At 47.0% G+C, this 27,287-nt stretch overlaps 1 protein-coding gene across 1 annotated transcript in view; it reads right to left on the bottom strand.

The window, feature by feature from the left end:
- Window positions 1–27,287, bottom strand: part of LOC142993886 (ephrin type-A receptor 4) — a 51,493-nt gene that overhangs the window by 11,303 nt on the left and 12,903 nt on the right. Inside the window, exons 4-11 of the mRNA XM_076144430.1 lie at window positions 18,470–18,625; window positions 12,434–12,769; window positions 6,780–6,904; window positions 6,433–6,592; window positions 5,096–5,207; window positions 3,222–3,280; window positions 2,637–2,750; window positions 1,841–2,026 (exon numbers count right to left, since the gene is read on the bottom strand). Of these exons, the coding sequence (XP_076000545.1) occupies window positions 1,841–2,026; window positions 2,637–2,750; window positions 3,222–3,280; window positions 5,096–5,207; window positions 6,433–6,592; window positions 6,780–6,904; window positions 12,434–12,769; window positions 18,470–18,625 (1,248 nt within the window). The remainder of the gene's footprint in view (window positions 1–1,840; window positions 2,027–2,636; window positions 2,751–3,221; window positions 3,281–5,095; window positions 5,208–6,432; window positions 6,593–6,779; window positions 6,905–12,433; window positions 12,770–18,469; window positions 18,626–27,287) is intronic.

Genomic DNA, 27,287 nt, shown 5'->3' with positions numbered 1-27,287 from the left:
TGAAGGGAGCACGGTCCTTACACCAGCTTCATATACAGTATATTTTTATACGGTAGATTGCTGGCAGCAGTCCTCAGCGAGAGTTATTTGCGATTTCTGCACATAAACGTATTTTAGCGCCTATTTAGAGTTTCTCAATAATTAATAAGGCTTAATTGGCTCTGTTGGACAAGCCAGCAAACTGAGGCCAGATTGAGAATTCCTTTTAACTTGATTGTAATGGAGAGCGGGGAGCAATTCAAATAATGGATTTTTAATAGATTCCACTGACACACTCAAGTGTGAAGGACTAATTTCCCCAAACCTTGTGTCAAGCCCTTAAAAGTACGAATAGGCGGAGGGGGTGTGTGTGTGATATTGGATGGCCTTCTTGCTTTGGCTCCCTGTGGCTTCCTGTGAGCTGTTCTCACTGCTGGGTATCTTATCCAGCTCCTCCGTCATTTCTCCGTCTCGTTTATTTGCTGTCTTTCTCAGCTTCTAGTTCAGTAGCTCTACCACCCTCTGCTTCTCTGCCTGTGTCGCTCCTGCTGTTGTTCTCTGTCTTTCCTGTAATCCATCAGCTCCTAACTGCTTCCCTGTCGCTCTCCCTCCATGTCTCTATCTCACCTTCCCCGGCTACTGCGTGTCTCCGATTTCTCTTCTCCCCTCCTGTCCATCTGTTTTCCTTTTCTCCACCTCTCTCGCATTTTTCCCTGTGGTCTGAGAGGTCTCTCCCTGTAGTGTCATAGGTGATAAGCAATTCTGCCTGTGCTGCCTTTCACTTTCAGCCAGTGTGTGTGTCTGTGCATTCATGTAAGTGTGTGCCCAGTGTGTATGACAGGCACAGACAGAGAGAGAGAGACAGTGTTATCTAGCACAGTTGAGTACAGATAGAGTCGGGCTGTTCTGTCGTGACACATTACGGCAGTTCATCCATCTAACCAACCTGAGGCAGGCCTATAGCTACAGGAACACACACACTCACACACATCTTATGTGTGGACAACAGATATGTGCTGACAAGACAATCGCACACACACCTCTATCCTAACAAAAAGCATCGGGGGAAAGTGTGAAAGGTAGGGAAAAAACAAAGCGGGAGAAAGGGAAAGATAGAGTGCTAGGGGCAGACGGAGGGAGATTTGGCCGGTGTTTAGTGGCCACGCAGCAGCAGATAGAGGAGGGATAGGGTATCACTCCCTAACCCCAAACACATTTACAGCTGACACTATGATTAATGAGCCTAGTGCTGGGCTACAGGGCCTGTTTCTGGACCCATTAGACATCCCCCCCCCCCCCCGCCCAAACCCTCCAACTCACCCAGCTACCTCCCACCCCCCCCACCCACATCAATGCCGGACCCCCTCCATCTGGACACAGTCCACCTGGGGATACCCCGGGTAGGACATGTTCACATATAGATATCCTGGAACATATACACGCCAAGTGGCCATCTATCTTTATATACTGTGTCTACATGTGTGCACATACGAACGCACACCTTTTGGGCAGCACAACGTGGTTTTTTGTCCCGACGCTCAGCTTTTCCCAAAGTCACCCGAAAAACCGCAGACGTGGTTTGTAATGATTTATAGTTGTGTTAAAGGGACAGCAAAAGTTAATGTCCTTTTTTGTGTTATCGAAATATAATTGCCATTAGGTGTGTATGGAAGTGTGTGAGTGTGTGTGTGTGAGAGAGAGAGATTAACATAATTGTAATTTCCCGCACCAATTTCTTGTCCTTGAAATAATACAGTTTCATGAATTATGCACCAAATCATTTTCTACCCCTTATTTAGGAAGGAAAGTGTCCATCCCACACTTTTCTTTAAAAACTAAATAAATCAGACTCTTCACATACATTTGGTGACCACGCCTTCTAGGTGGATGATGTTTGGATGGTCGAACTGGCCCATGATGCTGGCCTCGGACAGGAAGTCCCTCCTCTGCTTGTCGGTGTAGCCGGCCTTCAGGGTCTTGATGGCCACACAGATCTCCCTCTTTCCCGGCATCTTCAGGCGGCCGCTGCAGACTTCGCCGAACTCCCCTGAAACACAAGGCGGGATGGAAAAAAAAACAGAATGATATGTATGCTCTCACAAACACTGTGATGCTACAGCACGCTACCTATAAATCAAATCAAGCGTGGAGTAGGTGAGGGCTTTGTGCCTGCATGTGTGTGTGTGTGTGTGTGTGTGTGTGTGTGTGTGTGTGTGTGTGTGTGTGCGTGCAGGTTAGGAGAGGTCCATTTTAAACATTGATCAGGGTCTCTAATCCCTCGCTCCCCCGCCCCTCCCCTCGTGGAGCAGAGAGAGAGAGAGGGGAAATGGATATTGATTCTTTCTCTTTATTATTTTGTCATTGGATGACTTTTCTCTGGCCACAGGAATAGCAGGGACAATGTATTTAGCCACCACTGATTTTTTTTTTTTTTTTTACTTGTTGACCTCTCCAGAGGCAGATTGAATGTTATTGTCCAGGAAAATGATTTTTATTCTGAGGGATCACATGAATGCACACGCAGCCACACACAAACAGGGATCTCAACAAAAGTCGATACTGACACACAACACCTGCAATTATTAACGTTTTTGCATTTTAGGACCTAGAATCCACTAAATCCAAAACCGCACACGACAGTAGAAAAAGCCACTCACCGATGCCGATCACTTTCTCAATCTTGATACAGGAGGCGTCGATCTCTTTGGCGAATTCGCGGACGGCTTGGTTGGGGTCCTCGTATGTGAAGGGGTCAACGTATATCCTCACTCCTGAGCAAAGCAGTTTGCAAGAAAGGGAGGAAGGAAGGAAGGAAGGAATCAAAGAAAAAAAAAGAAAGAAGGGAGTGAAAAAAATGAAGGTTAATTCATTCTGGCAAGTAGAGCCCATCTGTTCTTTATTTCCATCATGCTGCTGGCTACACTGCCTTCCTCTGTGGAACCTCCTCCTCCTCCTCCTTTCTTCTCTTCATACCTCCATTTCGACTCCCATTCTCTTGCTTTTCATGTGACTACTGCTGAAGGTGGAGCTCATTAACTTGATTTTTTCTTGGATGGAAATAACAATGCTGATGACTTGATAATGAGGTGTTTAGAGAATGCTAGGATGCAAGTGCATTAACATCAAAATAGTTTTATTTTATGGGCTTATTTGCAGTTTGGAGTGCACTCGCAGGAACACACCTGTCAGTGTTAATGTTTCCAATTAAGTCTTGTGTAGGCGTAGCATAAAGTGCGAATTACCTTGGTGTAAGTGCTTCTCTTCGTCTGAGTCCTGCTTGGCTTTGCTGTATTTACTCCTTCTGGGGGCAAAAACACAGTACGGTCAGTCGGTGTGTCGCAACGGCAGACCGACAAATTCACGTTTTTGAAATGTCAGGAGGAATGACTCAGAAAGAAAATATTGCATTCGACAGAGCATTGTGAACTATTTGACATGGGCGAATTTTGATGAGATTTTGTAAAAATGCGTGACATGGGAGCATTCATTCGATTTTGAGTTGTATCTTTAACATTGCAGGACAAGAACACTTCTCAGCATTTTGGCTTATTTATTCACAACAAAGGCGCAGACCTAAATTATCAAATTCATGCACGTGTGTGTGTGATGATTAACTCTCAAAAGGTGCCACTTCATACGTATGATCCTAAAACATTGCCTTTATTAAATATTTCCACTCTTTTGCTTTATGTATTATAAGATGGTTTCCTCCTTTCCTTTAAATTGAGGACAGTGTTAAAAACCGCTACTGAGAACTACAAGCAGGTTTCAAGGTGACTGAAGGGCACCGGGGGGAAAATGTAGGGAGGAAAGCAGGCAGGTATAAAAAAAAAAAAAAATGGAGCTGAATCCCAGAGAGGATGCACTTAAACCTCTTTGAATCCCTCAGGCAGGCTGACACAGGTGCTCATATATATGTGTAGGGTCGGCGTTGGAAATGACCAGATGTGCTGCACATTGTTCCCTTCTGCGGTTGGGTAATGATGTTAACGGCTACGTGATTACAGTCCCTCCCCACAATCACAGGAAGAGGCTGCGGCGGCACAATGACAGTGGCCGCCGCATGCATATAAAGAAGCCAGAAACAACCACCTGCTTGGCTGGGGAGAGAGGCAATCACATGCAATAGAACACACACACTCACACACATAAGCATGGACACACACAATCAGCAGCTCCCTTCACTCCCCATCATTCTCACCAACCGTACACATGCAAACAATGACTCTGTTTCCATGTAAAGGGACAACACACTCATATACATAAAGGAATCAATACAGACCCATAAAGGCACACACACACACACACACACACACACATCAGTACTCTCCTGTGAACGCACACGTGCATGAATCAATATGGAAACACATTCAAACACAAATCATTATGAACAATCCCCTTCCAACGGCACCACTACATGCATAATAATGCACACACACACACATACACACACACAGGGAGTGTGGTTAAAACCCTGAAGTGAGGAAGCCCCATCTGCATGTAATCCCATCTGTGTGACGGTGCTTTGTCCTGCTCGCTGGTTAACACCCTGAGATTGGGTCACTGGAAATCCACCTGCTGCCTCACTGCAACTCTCACTCTCTACCTCTCTCTCTCTCTCTCTCTGTATTCTATCTCCTGCCTTTTCACTGCCCCCTTATCTTATTGTCCACCTATCTCTCTTCCCGTTTCCCTCCTCCTCAGGAAGGCGCAGCAGGAGAAAATAACTTGCAGCTTGGATTACAGTGCCAAACTGAGAGATAGGTGGAGCGATGGAGGGATGAGAGGAGAGGTGGGGACGGATGCAGAGAGGAGAGGGAGCGCGGGGTCGCTGATTGCATCTCCTCAGCTGTCGGAGCTGTCAGTCACATTGCCAGTGTGGTGAGTCGTCACTGGCTCAGTTTGTGTGTGTGTGTGTGTGTGTGTGTGTGTGTGTGTGTGTGTGTGTGTGTGTGTGTGTGGCTGTGTGTTTGACTGTCCGTTTCCAGCGCGTGACAACTCCTGCCCCTGCCACTAAACAAGACGTTTTTCATCTCAGAGAAAAGAGGGAGAGACAGAAAGCAGATGGGGGAAAGAGGCAGAGGCAGAGATGAGGATGCAGACAGATGAAGCTCACCTTCGGCTGATGACAAATGCGCTGATGAGGATGAGGAGGAGGACCACACTGCCCACCACAGACACCAGCAACACCGTCGAATTGGCCCCATCACCAATAATAGGAGCGGGCACTGCGGGGAGAGGGAAGGAGGGGGAGGAGAGAGGAGGTGAAAACATAAATGGGGGAATAGGCAGAGGAGGATTGAAAGGGAGAGGAAGAGCTCGGACAGAGCTCCATTACTCGAGCCGCCGCACATTAAAGAGCCAATGTGCATTCAGTGTTTGACCTCCCACTCACTTCCTCCAAATTTCACTCATCCACCCAGCACGCCCTCCGCACACAAACACCCACACACACACACACCGTGTTTGCCCTTGTTCTCTATCCCTCCATTTTACGATTCCCGCTGTAAAGTCTTGTTTTGTGCGCTCCATTGAGAGGCAATGACACCCCCATTAAGAGCGTCCGCCTGGCCGTGTCATTATCATGCGGCGCTGTGTCCATCTGCATTACAAAGGGGACACCTGGGCTCACAGGGCAGCTCGAGGAACTGTCCACGCCATAATCTCTGATCAACACCTCATATCATATGCCATAACATTAAGCGGAGTGAATGAGAGATGATTAGAGAAAGTAAACAGTTGGTTTAGACAGATTCTAAGTCGCTAATCGGCAAATAAGTCAGGGTTTGTTTGATGATTAGTGATTTAAACAATGAATTTCCATGACTTCCAAATCGAAACTTCAATTGAATGGCGTTTTCAGAAAAAGAATGATTGAACTTTTAAGACTGAATGACTTTCTAATGTCTGGAAAGCCCGTTTTGTAAATGTCAGGCCTTTTCCAGGATTTCGGAGCCCGTATGAACCCTGTATTAGCTCAGTGCCTGTGTGTTGCGCACCTAAACATGCCTTTGTTCAAGCACATGTTTTTGTCTCTATCCTGACTTGAACTTCACAATGTTCTGAACGCCCCTTTAGAAAGAAGTGGAGGAAACACTGAATACACATTTTGCATTGAGCAGTGTAAAGTCTTTACTCTCAGCAGCTTCCAACTAAAAATATCAGCATTGGTATCATTCTTCAAAATCCCATATAGGTTGAATCGTGGCTGGCGTCTCCACTGAGACTCCACTGCAACTTGAATAATGGAGGCTACTCAAGTTGCTAGTCAGGTGCTGGAGCACAATATCATTTATCTTTTATAGATGAAAGCTATTTTGATTAATGGCTCCACAATGAAAGAGACAAACTCCTAAAAGATGCTATCATTGCAGGATTTTGCGGAGTGCGCGGGTGTTAAAAGTTGGCGTGGAGCCTGGGTAGAGGTACAGTGCGATGTTGCGCGGGACTTACCCGAGTTAGTCATGAACTCGAAGGGGCCGCTGAAGTCGCCGTAGCCAGCGGCGGTGCGAGCGCGGACGTGGAACACGTAGGAGGTGAGAGGGGTGAGACCCTTGATGTCCGTGTTCCTTGATGATGTTTTTATGATTCTGTAGCTTCTCTCGTTCTGGTCCTGAGGAGGGGGGGGGGGGGGGGGGGGGGGAGAGAGAGAGAGAGAGAGAGAGAGAGAGTGAGAAAGAGAGAGAGAGAGAGAGAGAGAGGGGGAGGGAGGGAGGGAGGGAGGGAAAGGCAACTTAGTGAGACGTTTTCCTGGCTGAAAAGGAGCTCTGGATGACGTCACGGGTGAAAAGACGCCTCACCTTTTCGTAGTACTTGACCTCATACTCCAGGATGACCCCGTTGGCTCTGTCGGGCGGCTGCCAGGCCAGTGAGATGGTGTGCCTGGTGATGTCCTTTGCTTGGATGGAACTCACTGGGGAGGGAGCTAGGCGAGGAGATCAAAGGCAGAGGGGGGGAAAAAAGAGAAGGAAATCATTTTTAACCCACTGCTGTCTCCCATTCCTCCGTGATGTTTTCAGCCTCGGAGACACAAAGTCTGTTTTTTGTTGCTTTCCCAAATCCCCGACTCTTTGCTCCTGCTGAGCGAGTCAAGCAGCGGGCCAGGCCACAAGGCAATCACTTCCATTCGTCTCTGAACTTGGCTCCCGTTCAAAATCGGAGGCGTTATAGAGCTGTATGGCCACACGGCTAAATTGCCAATTCTCAAGTCTATGGCAACACTCTATTTCTGAACTAATGGTTGGCATCCATAAAACTGATCCAATTTCCCCCTGGCTGAAGTTAGCGTCTCAGCCACTTTTCCTACAAGCTGGCAAAATAATGTCTAGCTTCATTTTCTGCAGGTTCCCAAGTCACCCTGGGAAACATGTACGTTCGCTGCAGCGGCTGGACGTGAGCTCAGCGCCTCGCCTTTTTTCCGTCTTTGAGAGAGCAAATCAATTGGTTTTCATTAAGGATCCAGTAAGCAATCTTATCTCAAAGCCCTTTTTACTGCTGGCTGATAATGAGGCCATATTTCAAGCCGCCGCACGATCTGCATTCAGCTGCTTTTAACATGTGAAGGTTAAAGCACAGATAATGGCTGGCGCTCTTCCTCCCCCTCCTGTGTGTCACCGCCGCACAAATCAAACCGATATCTTCCAACGAGTGTGACAGCGCTAGAATTAGGTCATACACACTGGATGCTATAAAAATGTAATCCATAGGTGTAGAAGAGATACGGCGGTAAACAGCCAAACGCACGTCGGAGTGGATTGAGTTGGGAGCAGATACGGGGCGAGCCAGCTGGAGGGAGAGACACGGGAACAAAACAACAGCAAAAACACACACCTTCACAACTTCAGCTGGTTCTCTCCTCCACAAAGCAATACCTCAGGCTAAGCCCCAACACACACACACACACAGACAGACACCCACAGACAACCTGGCTGGCTCGTGTAACCCACGTCGACCAGACGACCTCACTCACATCCCATCTTCACAGAGCGACAACAAAGGCAACACAACCAAACCATTTCCTCTGGGGCCGCGGCAGCTCTGCTTTACGGCCGGAGCTCTTACCCGCTCACAAAGAGCAAATCTTTGACCTCTGACCCTCGGCGATACTGTAACCTTACTCTCTCCAGACCATCTGCCTTTTAAAAAATTACAGTGGGATGATTAATGAGGGGTCCGTGGTTCACCGATTATGATTGGATTATCTATGACATTATATACATTCTCCTCCCTTTAGGGGGCGGGGGGCTCCAGGGAGGCTAGCCTTCATGCTAACACTAAGAAAACTCAGCTTTTAGCCAGGGGTTGAGTTCAAACGGGCCTGAAATCTGAGCACCAGCCATGGATTGAATTTCAGCGGGGTGAGGAAGCGGGCGGGGCGGGGGATGGAGATGGTTTTGTGATTGGTGGGGTACAAGATGGAGACAGAAAGGGATGGGATTGCAGACATCCCCCAGTAAATAGATTAACTCGAGGTTGTGTCATCCTGTTGGCCTAATGTGTTACGTCTCCGTTAAACAATTAGATGGCGGCCATTTGTATCCCTCCGATCAATCTTACCCGGCAGTGAGAGACAATTTGAAGGCCCCCACGGGGGCCGGCTAGGGATGCTCCCGCTCAGAAAGAAATCCCCCCGAGGGGTCACGGGCCTTCGTTCCTCCGAGCGAATCCACACATCCATCTTTACTACAAAGATGACAGATATGGCGTTTTAATCGTGTTGGGGGTCCTCTTGTTGCGTTTTGATTTTTCCCTGACTTAATGCAGAGATAAAGATGAGTGATTTTCTCAGCGTTCCCTTCTTAGGTTGCAAACATTAGACGGCCGGGTTAAGAACAGTGCAGCTGTGAGATAAGAGATCCATCAAGACGGTTTTATGACTTTGGAAAGATGAATTATTCAGAATACCGTAAACTCTGCGTGTATAACCGACATAATACTGAAACTAACATTCCATTGTTACCCGAGGCGGCGATACAGGCGGACCAGATCACACCTCTAGAGATGAGTTTAAATCTGTGGGATGGATCCGTCACTTCTTACCTCCTCCTGAATGTGTGGGCTCAAACACTGGCAGAATAATAAATGTAAATGTAATGAATATACACACATCTGAGTATGATCCAAAAACCTCAGAACACCCACAGACGCATAGAAATCCACAGACACACACACACCTGCTTCCTTTATCTCAAATATTAAAAGACTCCGTATGCATAAATTATAAAACGTAAAAGCTAAAACAGAAACAGAAACACACACACACACACACACACACACACACACACACACACACACACACACACACACACACACACACACACACACACACACACACACACACACACACACACACACACACTCGTTGAGACCTGAGTTTGGTTAGGTTTGAAAACTCATCCTCCCAGGAGAGAACGGTGGAAGCTTGCTGGGCAATTTCATGCAGACGTTAGTGAGGTTTTGTTCTCTCAATGAAGCAGTTTGTTGAGTGAGTGAGTTTGTCTTTGTGAGCTTGTTCATCACAACGTATTTGCGCTGCGAGGCGCAGCTGTGGTCGCGTCGAGCAGTCGGCAGAATATGTGGGCTATTACAGTTTGACATTAAAAGAGACTGGGGGGCTGCGGCGCACATGTGGTTGCCAGATTGGAGCCTGGTTGCCAGATTGGAGTGGCTGGAGTTGGTTGCCGCCAAGGGAAAAAATAGTGGAGGTGGGAGTCGTTTTTTAGGGTGTCGAGAAAATGGCTCCCCCGTACCAGAAAACTCTGCTGCTTCCACTCCCAACGTGTTTCCACATGCACGGCTGTCTGATTTGCCGTAAAGATGGAAACTCACATGTGTACTGACAGACATACCCACACACACATGCATACATGTTCGCCCATGCGCTAATGCACTTTTAGTCACCTAAGCCTGCCAAGTATTTGTATAGAGACATAAACACCTCTCTCTTGTTCTCTTTTCCTCTCTCTCTCTCTCGCTCTGAAACACACACACACACGCGCACACACTAACACACACACAGGCACGCACTGCTTGATCCCATAAAGAGGAAAAAACAGCCATTTACAGCCAGGGGTCAGTTCAAAGCGTTGGATGCCCCCCGCCCCCCCTTTTCCATCCTTTTCCTCGTGTAGCCCGGGTGAAAGGGTTACACCCTGCCTGATTTATGATGCTGGAATTGTTCATGGTGAGATGTGGAATCTGAGCTCATCGTACACACACACACACACACACACACACACTGGTCACAGATGCATGTGTGTACAATCAGAGATCTGGAGTGTTGCTCTGCATTGCGTTTTTATCTCTTTCCCTCCGGTCTCATGCGTAAATACAGCACATACGTACTTTTAAGCGTCCGACCTGTCTGCTTCAGCGTCTCCCTATCCGTAGCCGCAATTTGAACTTTCACGCACGGCAGTGTCGGGAGTATCTTTTCCACGGCCCTTATAAAGCCTAATAAATCTATCATAATAAATGTGTAATCCGCTGTGTCTGGATGAGGGGAGGTGATACAGAGAGAAGGACGGCCACAGATGACTGCCTGGATTACCAGCGGCTGAAACCAGAGCTTCCAAAGCCCCTACCGAGCATTAGCAGGAAGAAATCCAATCAGTCTGGGGCTATTCTCTTTAACACGCACACACACAGACACACACACACACTGAGCCACATGCGCACAAATTAGGGGAGACATGCACCCTCACAGAGACACATAGAGGACATTGTTTGAGAGGCAAATGCGGTCCGTCTCCGTCCGCGACTGCACACGCTTTCACAAACAATTTCAAGTGGCACATTTTCTCACTTAGGCACAAGCATGCAGTCAGTCATTCTGTTGAGCAAACACATACAGACACACACACACACACACACACACACACACACACAATTACAGAGCTTCCAGCTGCAAGCATCATATAACTAATCCAGGGGAACAGTTGTGAAACATGCACCAGTCACAAGCCAAAGGCAACATCATCTATATCTTACAACTTCAAGTAAGCAGATTAGCCTCGAGCAACCTCAGAGGGACACTGCTGCGTGTGTGTGTGTGTGTGTGGGAGTGTGTACGAGGTGTGTTCCGAAGGTTGCGTACGGTGTGACTTTGCCTGTGTGTGTGATTTTTGCTTTTTTTCTCCCCCTTGAAAGTGTGTGACCGTACTGACGTGCCATCACCGGTCCCCAGGTCTGGACTCCAGGGTGTGCTTCATTACAGCTCACACACACACACACACGCACACACGCCCTCCTGGCAGGGCTCACAGCTCTTCCCACAGGCAGGCGCATCCATTCATCTCTCTCTTCCTGACCCCGGCTGATAAATCAAGCAACTGTGTCCTTAAATTGCCAGCCTGAGTCCTATTCAAGATATTCACTTTTCCCAGGGTTGGGAAATTAGTGGTAAAAAGGACACACAAAGGCACTTAGCTCGCCACCCAAGAGCTGAACGGTAAAGGAGTGCGGGGTAATGATCGGCTATAAGAGGAGGAGAGAGGGGAGGGACGAGAGAGAGAAAGGGCCAGGGTCATAAAATCTATTTGCACAACAACTGGTTACAAAATGGCTAAATGGCAAATCAACGGGCTGCTCTGAACGCACCCCCTAAAGGCTGGAGGGCTCTTTCCCAGCTCTGGAGGACTGGAGCCTGTATTCACGAGTGTGTGTGTTCTACCAGAATAATTACACGGACGCACACGCTATCTTATAGCGTTTGTAATGAAGCCTCCACAGATCAATACAACTCATCTAATTCATTAGCTGGAGAGTTAAATATAGCACATTGCCCCCTATCTTCATCCTCGGCTTCGTCTGCCTAATTATGCAAAAACTCAAAGTGAAATATTGCAGAAAATCATTTCCCACTGCAGAGAATCCATCATCCCTTCTCAGTAATCACCCGGAATTATTCACAGCTTTAATAAACATGTTTTGACGTGCAGATTGCTCCCCCAAATAAAAGTACTTGGAGCAGTCGCTGCCACCAACACCGTGTTAAAGCCACACATACAAGCACGGGAGATCATTACACAGACTCAACCTGCACACACACTGACGCAGTGTACGCCAGCTTCACTATACGGCATTCAAAAGCACAACGCATTACACATTATAAAGCAGCACAACGATCCAAACAGCAAGAAAAATGAGTTGACTTTTGTAACTTGTGGAAAAGTAAACGAAAACCCTCGGAGCTGTGCTGAATTCAATTAAAGTGTAATGATTCAATTTGACAAACTGTTATATTTCTTGGCTTGATGTAAGCAAAATCCCCAGGTCCTACATTAAATTGTGGATGTCCATTTGTTTTGGCTATCAAATGGCTTGAATACTTTCGGGTATTGCAGACCTGATGAACGCTACTCTCAAACTCCAGCTGGCAGCTCGTCACATGATCCTTTTTGGAGGAAACGGTATAATGGAATAACTCTGTGTCCGCCCGTCTTGCACCTCTTACCCGCTTGGTTGGTGGTGACGGTCACCGACACGGCTTGTTCAGGCCCCGGGCTCTGTGGCGAGACTCCGTTCACCGCCCAGACCTCGAAGGTGTAGTTGGTGTGAGCCTGCAGTTCGTTGATGGACACTCTGGTTCCCTTCAGGCTCAGCTGCTGGGGGCTGAAGTGGATGCCATTACCGCAGGGTTGGCACCGCCGGCCGTCGGGCCCGCAGCGCTTGCACACCACGTTGTACGTCAGGTCCTGGCGCCCTCCCGTGCTCCGAGGCACGCTCCACTCCAGGTTCACCGAGGTCTCGTTCACATTGGAGATGAGTTGGAGCGGCGCTGATGGAGGACCTACAGCGGAGGAAGAAAGGGGAAGAAGCGTTATTGTAACATGAATATTACTGCTCGCTTTTCATAAGTGCCGCAAAAATCCGCCTCTGGCTTTTGACTGTTTCCTTAAGAACACAGACAAAAAAAAGATGTGAATGTGTCATAGTCTGGGCTGTCCCTTTTATTGAAAACCGAGGCTTCTTGAATTCCCTTTTAATGTCCTGTCCATTACAGCGAGGGAGGATCCAATTTCAACTCAGTTAATTCAGCACGTTAACTGAAATCCAATAGGCCAGCAGATTTCATTCCCATTCACATGTCGAATCAGCTGGAGGTGGCCGGGTGCCCAAAACCCCGCTGCTCACATTGGGGGGGTTTATGGCACCCGCTCAATAACTTTAAACAAAGTTTGCTTTGGACCCAGTTATTAAGGCTTTGATGTTAAGTCTTACCACAGCCTGCGTGTTGTAGTTTTATGTGGGAGCCGTTCTGGGGATCCGTGACACAATTCCTTTCCTCATCAATCCCAATTTACGTGTCAGCTGTATTGTAATTAATGTGTTTTTTGCGTTGCTTTCAAACATAAGCAGTAGTAATTGACTTAACTCTCCCTCTCTCTCGATCTCTGCTTTCTCTCACTTGCCCACCCCGGTCGCTCTCTGACTAATGAAGCGCACGCGAGCCGGGCCCGACCAATCGATGCGGGGTGAAATATGAAAGCGAGTCAGTCCACGGGCGAATCATCTCAAGACGGAAATTAATTATCAGTGTTATTTTTGGAGGAGCCGAGTGGCAATGAGCGATTTCACAGAGACACAGAGAGCAGCAGAGGGACAGTGTGCGTAGGAGGGCTCGCACATGTTAAATATTACAAGTCCAGTCTGAGGCTTGGGTTTGTATTTAATAAGAATACACACACACACACACACGCGCATATATACAGGGTTTCTATATGCAAGATGTGTGTGCGTGGGGGGGCCATGATACTGGCTCGTCAGACGGCAGTGAAAGTCTGAGAGGACGAGAGATGAAAAGGGAGAGGACAGAAGGAGACAAACACCGTCTGTTCATCCAGGAAGGAGAAAGCCACTGATTAGTATGGATGGAGTGGTTCTGAGTGGGGATGGATGGAAGGAGGGAAACAAACGGATGGAAGGAGAGTGTGTTTGGGGCGGGTGTTTAAGTGAAAATGACCTACAGGGTCACTAAAAGCACAAGGCACAATCTGTTTGGGTGCGAGAGCGAGACAGAAGCATGCGGTGAGATGAAAGCACGGCGAGCACACTGTGATAACATTAGCATCGCTCAACTTCCCCCCCGACCAACCACGGCCCTCCCGTGAAAACCTATTAATAATTCTCATTAAAAATGATGATAAAGAACTGACTTCCCCCACTTTGCCCCTTTTCTCTCCCTCACCCACGTTTCCTTCCCCTCTTTCTCTCCACCAGCGTTTCTTCAGACAATGGGAACGAGTTACAGATGAGGTTTCTAAATTAAGGTGCCTGCACCCGGTCATCATTAGAACGCTCTCTTTGTCACCGTGATAGGTTCCAAACGTAACCTCTGCTCCCTCTGCCCACTTCGAGATGCCCCTGCCTGAAATATAAAGGCTGTTATCTTTACTGACTGCTTTTTGCTCGTAAAGAAATGGGACAAAGGTAATATTAATGTGTCCAAATCAGTGTCTGATAATGTGTGTTCTTGTTGTTCAATTCTTTAGAGGTAGAAAGGTCCTAGAACAATGAGTAAGTTAAGGATTTATGGAGGAGGAAGGTCATCAAAAGCAGTCAAGGGTGTGTGTGTGTGTCTTTGTTCACCCCAGGACAACTATTTAGTTTGTTGCTTATTTGCTGCCATGGCGACTGTAGCAATAGCGCCATATAATTTGATGACTGTATAAGGTCCACAACTGTTTTAGTAGCCTTCCTCACATTCCACACACATACACACACACTTGCGCGGGCCACAAACTACCTTTAGCTGTACCTGTCGCTCTCCCAAAATGCACTGGTGGGAGCAAGGGAGCGTGGGAGAGCCGTCGGCTGTGACTGACACCCGGTAATTAATCCTGGGAGAGAGTGGCGAGGGGGGGGGGGGGGAGACGAGAACGCAATGCTCACAAAACCTTCATACGTTCAACATCACCTTAAAACTCACATTCTTTGTTGAAGGAATCCTGAAGGCAAAGGAAAGTTTCTCCCAAGAAGTTTCTGCTAAAAGACCTGAGGTTTGTTTTTATCCTCTGCCTTCCAATCATTTATGACTTTATTTGCTCAGGCGCTTATTCCTTATTTCACCGCCCTCCCCCCCTTCTCACTCACCCACTTCTTTTCTTTTTTTCACCTCTCTCTCTCTCTTTCCCTCGATATGGGTAATTGTTAGCCAAGTGTTGAGCAAACCCGAGGTAGCGAGCAGGCTAATTTAGCCAGAGCACCGACCCTGCTATTACCGTCGGAGTGGGATTTGTTCTACGCCCCCCCCGCCTCGAGCCCCCGCCCTGCCTTCTCTCACCGTTCATTCCCTCCTCCTCCATTCCTCCCTTTTCCTCCACCAAACCACGGCTAAGAAAACTAAGGAAAATCTGACAAACACATCAAGGGCCGATAGAAACCCCAAAAGGACGCAAGACCCCAACCCCCCCCCAAAAAAACCCAACAAAACCTGAACACAGTGGAGCAAGCCACGCCCATGAGTGTCCCTGATCCCTCATTACTGACTTGTAGTGTGTGTGTGTGTGTGAAGTTGTACTGTACATATGGTATGCGCCCACATGCTGTAGAGTATGTAAACAATAATAACTATTCAAACACTACTCAATGTTAAAAGTTATTATTATTAAGATCTTACTCGATGCCTTCTCTGTTTTGAATTTTTATAAAACATCTATCTATTGTTATTTTTTCTAAAAGTCCGAATTTTTATTTCAAAATTAATTAGACTCTGACACAGACACTTATAATTTAGATTTCAAAAAATAAAGCAGAAATAAGAGAAAATGATGAGCTTCTCTTTCTACTGCATTACAAAGCAGTGAATGGGTTAAGATCCAATTTATTTTGAATGTATTATTTGAATCTTCCAATTATTTGGAATTCCAACAGGATGATGATTTCCTTTCATTTTTAACCTTGATCAATTTAGATCAAACCTAACACATGTTACCAACCAAAAGCACAAACACTGTGAACAGAAAAAAAAGCAAACATTGGAGTGGAAACGTTGGGAAACACATGAGAAATAACAGACCTGTACACACACTTATACACAACTGTTGCACATAGGAGGAATTACACAGCATCCCGTTTTAATCATCATTTTGCATCAGTGGACCATGAGCTAAAGCAGGGGGAAAGCGTTTTCAATTACCCAAAGACACACACACACACACGCACACACACACACACGCACTCACACACACACACACACACACACACACACACACACAGAGACATGCACCCCAATTACCAGAGATGCCGGCTCTTTCCCAGCCTGACCTTCAGCAAGGCAGACTGGGAAATGACTTTAAGGGTTTTTTTTTTCTCTCCGTTATGTTCGTGACTCTGAGCGCTTTTTGAGAGAGAGAGAGAGAGAGAGAGAGGTAGAGTGGAAACAGAGAGAGAGAAAAGAATGGAAACAAAAAATGTGGATATGGAGTGATGCTTGAGTGACAGCTGTAATTACAGAGCGCTAACATGTGGGAGCAAAGTAAAAAAGAAAATCCACAGAGGAGGAAAACAACAGACGACAGACAGGGTGAGAGTTCATAGTTCAGATGTTGACCAGCTGACGAGACTGGGGCGGGGGGGCAAAGGTTGGTGAGAGAGTCCTGTGTTGAGTTCCTCACTAGTGTGGAGTGTAGATCAGATTCCTTGCGAGATTGATGAAATCCAAATGCTATTAAGCCAAAATTAGATGGGGGATGGAGAGGAGTCAGTACGGTCCTATAAAATCAGCCAGTAATGAGCTGTGGCAGATGCTGCTTTCACCGTCCAGACTTAGTTTTAAATCCTAGTAGTTATTTCCAGCTCCCTGACACATGCCGTGCTGTGTACCGGGGCAATAGTGATGAGCTCGCAGCCTTTAAAAGAGGGCCAGTAACTCAGTATAATAGCGAGGTGCGAGAACAGTGAAGAGGAAGGCTCAGCAGTCCTACAAGCTGAGGTCTCCTTGAGCAAGATACTAAACGCCAACAAGCTCCGAGGGTTAGGGGTCAACTAGGTTATTGTAGGAGTTAAAGCGATAATTTGCAACGCTTTCATATAAAATATCTGTAAAATGTCTTTTTATTACTGGCTGATATACCGCAGAAGGTTATTGATTCAGCTTGTAACGGGTTCAAGAAAACTTTCATTTTTGCAGAAAAGAAAGCCTGAGCAGACACTTTGGTTTAGTCGACACTGAGAAATACAGTGTGTGCCTAGCAACCAGCAGAACCCTTTTGCTTACGCCTCTTAAAAGGAAAAGAGAGACAATTGCGAGAGTCTTTTGTTGACTCGCCCCATCAATGGCAATTTCTCAAATATTTATGGCGTCTATCTGCCATGCATCGCAAATGCCAGCTACCCCTCTCGTACAATGTGTGTTCCTATCCTTATACGATCACTATAGGTATAACATATACCATTGCTCTCCGTGCATACACCGACAGTGAAATCGTTGAGGCGTTTCAGTAACGGTTAGTGAGGTTTGCCTGCTCGTCTGATTGAAAAAGCTCCTCTGCTGAGTGATGAATCCACATGCAGATGACAGATCCTTCAGCACAAATGGTGAGCAAAGTGTAAGCGGAGCTATTTAACACATGTTTCAGCTATTAAAATGACTAAGTGACACGTACTAGATCCACATATACATAAACGTCCGTCTTGTAAAAGTGTGACAGCTGCGATTTTCACGTTAGGTTACTCCTGGTTTTTCTCCTTTCTTGTATATGTATCTACGGCTATGAACGCCGATTTTTCAAAGCACGGAGAGGGAATAAGGGGCTGAAGAAGAAGCAAAAGCTGCCATTAGACGGCAGGATTGTTAACAGTGTTTGTCTTCAGAGTCACACGGTGAGTCAGGGGACTGTTTGCAGACACTGATTCATCACTGATTGCTTCATGGAGGGAAATGCAGAGTCACACTGAGAAATAACCCAAACAACTTTCAGGTTTTCTTAAATTGCGTTCTGGTTTCTGCTATTTCTGCATTATTTAGTTTAATGCTGTCTTCTCTCTCTTTGGCTCTTTCACCTCGGATTAATCGTCCGCCTTCATCTCCGTCTTTCCATCCCTTGTTTTCAAGCCTCCCTCACCTCCCCACGGCTCCGGCAACATTTTTTCATCTCTATTTGTCTTTCTGTGTCTCTATCCTGCTCTGCGCTGCGGTTACACAGTCTCTCTCTCTCTGTGTGTGGAAGATGGAATCGTGGAAGCAGTGCTTTATACCCTCATTAGCTCTCTGTCAACATGACTGATCACTAAGTACCACCTGGAATCAAAAGACGCCTATTAAAACAGCAGTTGCCTGCTTTGTGCACGAGTGTGTATCCGAGTGTGTGCGTAGTGGGGGGATTCAGATTGACATTGCGTTTAAGAGATAGAAAGGAGGACAAAGTTGTTGTGGTTTTGTAGTATGATTGATATGTTTCGGCTACGGCAATCTGTTTGTGCGTGCTTATGTGTGTGTGACATTTATACAATCTCTATTCTGATAGTGACCAGGCAGCTGTGTACTTACGGGTGCAGGGCATTGACGCTGGGTCTGTTTCCGAGCGGAAGTATCCCTTGTCGCAGACGCAGGAGGTGGATCCCTCCCTGACTGAGTAGCTGTGGAGAGGACACTTGGAGCAGGTGCCGTCGGTGGCCAGAGCGCGGTAGTAGCCGATCTTGCAGGCTGAAAAAAGAAGAACACAGGACGGCGCAAACTTAGTGATTGTGATACCCAACAATGTAGGTAGTCAGTAGGAGAACAACTGAGTCTGAAATGATGAGAAAAGAGAGTGAAACAAGAAAATAGTTGTCAGGTTATTTTCATTTAAATACTTTCCTGATCTTCACTTGAATCTCACAACAAATGAAATGACTTGACTTGAAATGGCTGACAAGAATGTGTTGAGAAAAGTCACCGCATCCACTTGGCCTCAGAAATCAAACACATACAGAGCAGCAACAAGAGCTTTACTTTCAGAGCTAAATGAGTACCGCTGCCGTATTGACATCCAGTTCCTGTTTTCCAATAGAAACAAGGAGTGAACGCGACGGCCAGTGCCCATTTCCCCCCCAATTAGCAACAAGAAAACAAACACGTTGCCCCAAGCGCTCCCTGTATTCTATTATTTAAAGTAACAGAACGGGGATGAAACACACGGTTTCCTCTCACACAAACAGAATATCAGATAACTATCTGTTGTCTCTCTCTCTCTCTCTCTGACGTTTAAGCTACATTCTACTGGCAGGACCCAGAGCTGCGATGAAACCATTTTAGCAATTTAGCAAACAAACGACACCACACTTGGCATTGCAAGAACTCTGTCACTGTGCTTACCCTGCTATCCCTCTCCCACACACACCCCCCCCTCAGTCCTGAAATGGTAACCTTAGTGACACTTTTCCTACATTTGGCGACAGTGCTCGCATTTCCTTTGAGTGACAGTTTGATTGGTGGAATCGTCTTTCAAGGAGTTTCTCCTCATCTATCCATTTCTATAATGGCTGGGGAAGCCTAGAGGGGTTAGATTTCACCCCCCGAGTGCTGAACCAGAAGAGGAGGACAAAAGAACAATTCTCTGAGAGGTGCGGCGCAGACAGTCGTGACACCGATTGGACCAAATGGCTTGCCAATCAATGAGGCAGGCATATGCTTGGCAATGGGCGGCGAATAGTATTGAGGCCAGAGGGCCGGGGTTTGGGCTTTCAGTCGAGTGGGTGGTGTGGTGTGTGTGTCTGTGTGTGTGAGTGTGTGAGTGTGTGTGTGTGTGTGTGTATGAATGTGTGTATGTGTCTTGTTATGATGTAAAGACTCATTGGAGACAGATGTGTAAATTCATACCCAATATAAATCAGATAATTACACATTTGTAGTCTGGGGTTGTAAAGCAATCCCCCAGCACACACATACACACACGTACACTCACACACACGCATATACACACACAGGCACATTGTCTACAACATGTGAGCACATGCATACGCACAGCCCAGTTCTAAATGTGCGTCTGTGAAAGGCATGAATTTCCATGCCACAGTCCTAAATACAGGAGGGAATCCTACATACAGAAGAACAGTCTCATAAACAAACTCCCACATGCATTCACCACATCAGGAATTAAATCAGTGCCGATCCACACACACCGCAAAGAGGAGGAAGTCCAATCTCCAACAAAAACACACATTCCACCGCCATCCAACAAACGTGGTTGTACACACATACAAATAGCAGAGGAAATCCACAAAAACCCCAAGAATAGAGGGAAATCCCTCTCTTAGAGGCGTAATAAAGTTAGGCTCTTTGCCCTGCAGCCTCTCCGCTCTGGTAGCAGGATTAGAGAAGCCTGGCATTAACCGAACTGGACTAGCTGCTACCTGCTGAGCCATTCTTTGGCCCGTTCCCACTCAATCAATCAGGGATAAATCCCTGCCGCTTCACTCGCTAACGCTAAGCTAAGGGCCTCTTTGATTGCAGCCTGCAGGGGTGCGCCAAGCCCCCCGTTTCTTCTCCTCACAGTTGCAAAGGGGGAGAGATTAGTCAGGAGGCGCTTTGTGTTATCTCTCTATCTTTAACGGGTCTGTGGCGATCTTTGAAAGCGTTATCTCATCAGCGGAGACAGGACACAAGGACATGTGGGTATTGTTTAAAGGGTTGTGACTGCTTCAGGTGACAAAACACGAGGTGGCTGATGGGGTTTGTATATGTGCGCTGACCAGGAAAGTGTCCAGAGTTGAGAGCGGGGTCAGCCAGCTGTTTCAGACTGATGCCCCCTCTTTAAAAGCTAGAGGGAGAGTTAATTGAGTCCCATGCTTCATGGCTCCAGGCCTTAGTCCCTTTAAAGAGACCACTGCCACAGTCTAACCAATGCACCTCAAACTGTGCACGCTTGATGAGTTTCTCCATCGTCAATGATTAAGCCATCCCGGGCGAAACCTCAAACTCCCCGCAGGCTATCCCAGAATTCCTTGCTCGACGAGAAATCCCTGTTTTGCCACAGATAGGCTTTGGTGTCTTCATCTGTGGTCTGAAAATTCGGCATTTCAGAAATTGTGTTTGAAATTCTGATGTCAACATATGTGGTCTTGTTTATAGCGGCGACTGCCCTGCAGAGAGACAGACGAGGGAAGACAGAGGGCGAGAGCCACGTAATGCTGGAGAATTTTATTCCTATTAGGAGTGTGCATGTGTGTGTGTGTGTGACCACAGCAGTGGGTGGTCCAAGAGGCCGTGGATTCAAAGAAGAATCTCCCTTAAGACTTGGTGGATTTATCACTGTCCGGGCCAACCCTGGCAAACCCACACACACTCACACACACACACAGGCAAATACAGACGTCCATGAACACATGTATTTAGTTTTTATGGGATCTAAACTGAGACGGCTTCATCATATCCTATCATACAGATCTCCCAAGTCTAAGTTTTCCAGACTATCTTTTTCCCATCTCCTTTATTAGCCCATCACTCTCTAAATCTCCTATCTTATTATTTTTTAACTCACTATCTCTCTCTCCCAATCTGCGTGGCTTTTCCTCGGCAGGCCTCCTTTCAGGCGGAGGGGTTTGTCAGGTGCCAAATCCCTGAGCTGAGAGATCAAAGGCAGACAAAGAGACTGGTGACTTACTGTTCTATTCTGGAAAGGCTCAAAATGGAATCCCTCATAGACCAGGACATCACATTCTTCCCCCTTTTCTCCCCCAGCAGTTCTTTCACTCATTCAGTCGTCTTCTATTGCTTTAGTCTTTTTTCCCCCCCTTTTGTCGCTCTTTCCTCCGCCCCGTCCCCATCCCCATCCTTGTTGTCTCTGCGCTGAAGCACGTTTAGAGGAAAAGGGGCCGTGGAGGGCGGAGGGAGAGGGTTGTGGGAGTTAATGAGTAGTTTTGTCAGTGTGGCGGGGATTCTGCTGGCTGAATTGGTTGCACGGCGTGAGGGGAGGAGGAGGGGGAAAGGGGAACTTGTGTTAAAAAAAAACGTCAGCGCAGCCATCTGCAAAAAAATAGGCGAGCACAAAAGCTAACGATACAATGATGGCTACCCACACACGAGCCGACTCAAGTTTGAGAGTGGCAACTACCTACACACTAAGCTTTGAACATCCGTGGCTACTCCCTACACTGCAACCAAAAAAACCCATCTACCCACTCACACACCCACTTTAGCCCACCTTGAGTGACCCTCATAAGCCTACACAACAAAGTATCCGATACGCTGGGGACTGAAAACATGCGAGCAAACTTAGGCTACAATAGCTGTCGAAAAGTTCCAGGAACACAACACCCAGCATGGCACACACAATAACCAGGGCCTGCCCAGACAAAACAATCACTCCTCATATATGAAAAAAAGAACTAAGTTCAAACTACCTCACTTTCCCCCTTTCAAGGATGTGCTTTATTTTCTTTGAGTGATGAAAAGTCGGTCACTCTTTTTTTAGTCATAACAGACAGTGAGCGCTCTTTAGAAGAGCAGTCAGAGGCGTCCCCACAAAGCCGCTCTTTCAAAAAATGAAGCGATCGGTTTTCAGGACCTGAGGGCAAGGAGAGTCTCTCCTTCTCCTGCACCTTGAGGAGCCAGAGCTTTCTATTCACGCTGCCTTTTCTCTCTGCCAAATCCCTCTGCCTTTGTGTCTCTTCTATCTCTTTTCTTCTCCCCGTGGAAAGCGGTTCGTTAGTCAGGTGAGACTCCTGCTCGAAAAGAAATGATATTCCGGGAGATCTTTGTTTACCCCGAGACTGCCATCTTGGGAAAAAAAAGTCACGCGCGCTCTTCTTCCAATCAGACTTGCATAAACTATGGATAATAAAATATCAGCCTACACACACCTGAGCCACTGGATTATTAGCAGGGATAACTAGCTGCTGACCACCAGCATCTGTCACTGGAACAGCAGGAGAGCGGAGCAGGTTAAGTCATTAGTTCCGTCGCTGGGGGTTATTAATTACCTCCGGCCCCGATGGCGACACGTAGCCACACGGCCGGCGGAACCCATCAGCATGATGGATGAGAGACACACGGCCACCGAAACTGATCATCGTGATTGATGACATACACTCGCCCCAAAGATCTTGACCCTGACCTGGCAGAGAGGGAAAGGGTCCCCGTAGCGGTAACATCCTTTAACAATGCTAACCCAAACAGGTCGAGTCGCGACACGCAGGTTTGACATCCTTACTCGTGTTTAATGAAGGCTAAGAACAAAAGCCAGCCACACTCACGGTGTTAATAATACATAAGCCAATGCTCCTGACAATGAAACACTTTCTGGTGCCAGGGAGTACAAGGGTTGTCTGTCACTGTCAAAATGCCAGATGATTTATAACTGCATTTTCAGCAGCAGCAGCAATCCATCACAAAATGAGCCACCCAAGATGCCGCCCCAATTAGAATATCTGTACCTGGCACCGCAAGAACACGGGCCAAAGACACAGCAGGGCACAAAATATGAATGCGACAAAAAGAAATTACAACATGAGAAGTAGGTAAAAATTAATGCGTTTTCATTAATTTCTTACCTTTTTGATCAAAACCAAATTTAACACCAAAGGGTTTTTTTTTCCCCAGTATAATTGCCTGAACTAATCAGTTGTAAAAGGCAAAGATGTGCTTTTTCTTATTACACAAAGACAGAAATGAACAATAGATCAAAGTGAAGGGTTCAAATATTCATATTTCTTTTCACAGAGACCTATGCAAATTACAGAGAATTAAGCCTTTAGCGTACCCACTATCTCTGTCTTAAGGTACAATCTCGACAAGACGTTTCCTCATCTATTCAGAGTTAACGTTGGTACCTATACTTAAGTTAGTAGTTGGCATGAAAATGAAAAATTGTAATATTGTTCTTTGGACTTCCTGCAGACGGAGGTCGCCACGTTCTTATTGACACGTAGGCCCCTGCTTCCTCCCCGAGTCCTTGTGTCTTACGGTGCCTGAACAGAATGGCGGAATATTAATACAATGGCTGTATCGCCATAATCTTAAGTATTCCACCCCGCCGTTTCAACATGGACAAGTCAACTCCTTAAAAAAAAAGGTACACAGGGCGTTGAAGGGGAATGTTGGGAAACAGAAAGCAACACAGACAGACTGACTTTTACGGACACAAAGACAATTAAAGGCAAAGTGAACGGAGGGGCTGAGCAGTGGCGACTGGACAGATAGAGGAGAGGAGAGGAGAGGAGATGAGAGGAGAGGAGAGGGAGATAGAGAGGAGGCAGCTTTAAACAGATCCATCTTTGTTTGATGAAACACTGTTTGACTTGGCCACAATGGGTGGTGGCCGCTCCGATTCCATTTTGCACCCAAGCCAAGTCAGCAAGGGTGGCACCACCCAAAGCTGGGCGCTGTGCCAACCCACGATGGACCTTTTGTGACCGCAGAGTCGCACAGCAGGTGGGTAATAGATTTGAACTCAAAGGCAAATAAGACAGAAGATAAATATACAAATAGTGGCTAACGCACGTCTGCACACCTGCGCACACTCAGGTATGCACAACCCAAACCCTTCAAAAGCCCTCCGCACGACACGGATGCACTTTGCAAAGCCACACAAGCATGCACAGACAAACACACACACACACACGCGCATTAACCAGACAGGCTTTGTGTGGGCAGGCAGGGTACGCACTGTTTCAGGAGCACAGCAGGGACGATGGGAGGTAAACAAACGCACGGTATTGTCTTTGTCCAATTTCCCCAAGGTCTCTAGAGGCCACAGTCTCGTGTTGGACTTGTGTGTGTGTGTGTGTGTGTGTGTGTACGTGTGTATGTGTGTGTGTTGACTGTGTGTTTGTCTGTGGCAGCAGGCGGTGCATCTAACATACTTTGCTGGCATTGTTTACAATGAAAAGACACGAATTTCAATTCAATTATGAAAAAAAGAGAGAGAGAGAGAGAGAGAGAAAGAGAGAGAGAGAGAGAGAGGTGGGAGGTATGCTAATGTTGTTGTGCAAAGGGACGCTCACATCGGCACACACCAAAAAACAATTGGGAGCGTTAAACTATTCTACCCTCACAAGAATGGAGCAGGAAAAGGGAGGTAAAACACACACAATCACACACACACATACACACACACACACACACACACACACACTAAGAATAAGTTTAGAGGAAGAGGAAGCAATAGGGAAGCCGTCTCAATGGGGCCCGACACAGAATTCTGCAAACAAGTGTAAACACAAGCACACAACAAATAACTTTAATCTCCCACAATGCAACATCAACACAATGCAGATTTGTAAACTTAAACTTGTTCATTATAATGTAATTCCTTCTAGCGTGGTACAAAATGTAGACGTAAGGCAAACCTTCCCCTCTTCTCCGAGCTGTTTCTCTACAGGAGTGTGACCGCATGTGTGATAGGATGGAAGATCATGACATCATCGCCACCAAACCATATTATGTGCCACCTCCATATCGTGTAGCGTGGAAAACAATGTCTCCCAGCGTGAGGAAACACATCACACACATACAGACACACACACACACACACACACACACACACACACACACACACACACACACACACACACACAGTAGGTGCTTGTATGCAACTTCGAAACACAATGACGAATCAAGAGGGCACACACACGCATCTGTAAACGCTTATGCACGCGTAAACACACACAAAACTTTAAGTGCCTGGTTGTCTGGGGTCTCGGGCGCTGGTTTAACATTAACCTCGTCGGTTGTCAGAAGGGGGCTCGGCGGGCCACAAGGAGCGGGGGAGGGGAGAGTGTAGCCTTACGGGTGAGAAGAAAAAGGTATTTTTAGGGTTGTTTGTTTAGGTAATGCAGTCGTAGCGCCCAGACGACAGCCTGTCTGGGGCCTCAAAACACCTTCTATTGTGCGTGTGTGTGCCTCCGAGAACATTGTGTCTGGGCTGTGTGTGTCCACGTACAGTTTTACGTGTGTGTGTGTGTGTGTGTGTGTGTGTGTGCGTCAGTGTATATAAGAGCTTTCCTGGGTCACTAGCTCTTCAACAGCTCATGTCAACCCCAGCGACGCTCTGTTGGTCTCCACTGTGGCTGTCACTGCCTTAACCTTTGACCTACCATGGTGTCACTCAGGCCTTACTCGCTCTACACCACTTTCCTCTCACACTCTCTCTCTCTCTCTCTCTCAGGAATGAGGTCATTGCTGTAGGGAAAGTAATATCCCCACCGACTAGATTCGGCGTCGGCTTCTGTTTGCATGGTATAAGGCGGCACGGTGTGTGTGTGTGCATTCTGATATATTCTATGTATGTCTTCAAACTTAAGAGGAAAAAAGTGTGTGTGTGCTTTTGGTATACGGTGCCTTGCTCTCCCAGGCCCCCGGGCTAGTTGAACCTGGCCTTGCAGGGGGGCACAGGGCGTGTAACAGGAGCCCGGGGTTAATGGCTGCTGGTTAGACAGGGTTACACTGCTAATGTGTAGCGTTTTAGCCTTTAGCTTTGATGTGAGGACGGACACGCAGACACGGTGATGACGGCGAGAGGCAAACAGAAAAGGCTGTGAAACTCCCAATGCGTGGCGAGCTTTGAAGTAGACGTGTGGGCGCCACTGGAAGAGAGTCAGAGTCAAGTTTCTGGTAATCTTTTGTGTTCTTCTTTTGCTATAAGCGGCTGGATGTATAAATACATCAAGGCGTCAACATACTTCATATGCAGCCAGCACTTCCAGAGCAACAAGAGGCCTTTGCCTGGCTCAAGCTGAGGTGATTCACACTCTTCCCTTTGCTGTTTGTACGGGGCCACCAAGCCAAATGTTGTCTTTTGTCTTTTCTACTTGTGATACCTCCTCCCCCTCATCCAATCCCTCCAAACATAACACGGCCGCTCCATTTTCCCTTTGGTTCATTCACTACTTCCTCTTCTGTCGCGGAGTGGAGCGCCACGTCTAAACCCCGCACAAAGTCCTCAGTCTTTCCTCTGCCTCCAGGTTAGAGCACAAACATATCGTCTCCCTATCCTCTCCGTCTTGTCTGTATTGGTAAAAAAAAAAAGCTCCTCTCTCCATCAATTGTCGCCTTCACAGTCCCTTATGTGGCGAAAAAAAAGAACATACGCGGTGTTCTAGGCCGTTCCTTTGTGTGTCTTTTGAAGTGTGCTACGAGCCTTTATGGTGGCGATACCTGCTTGGCAGTTTCACGGGTAATTTGACCAGTACTGATGCCTTGTCAAGTGCCAAAAATGTGTTTGTGATATCCTTTATTCTCTTTATTAATGGTGCTAATATCGCCTCTCTCTCTCTCCCGTGCCTCTCGTTTCTAAGCCAAATCATCAAGACGTGCTTGTAGAGATCTGTACCACCTTTCCCAGGCACTCACACAACTTTTCCTCGAAGCGTTAATCCTTTCATTAGAC

This window comes from Genypterus blacodes, unplaced genomic scaffold (genome assembly GCF_046128005.1).
Source record: "Genypterus blacodes isolate CSIRO-AG114 ecotype Tasmania unplaced genomic scaffold, CSIRO-AGI_Gbla_v1 ptg000003l_1, whole genome shotgun sequence".
Classification (NCBI taxonomy): Eukaryota; Metazoa; Chordata; class Actinopteri; order Ophidiiformes; family Ophidiidae; genus Genypterus; species Genypterus blacodes.
The sequence above is the reverse complement of the archived record's forward strand: the minus strand, read 5'-3'. Positions and strand labels throughout refer to the sequence as shown.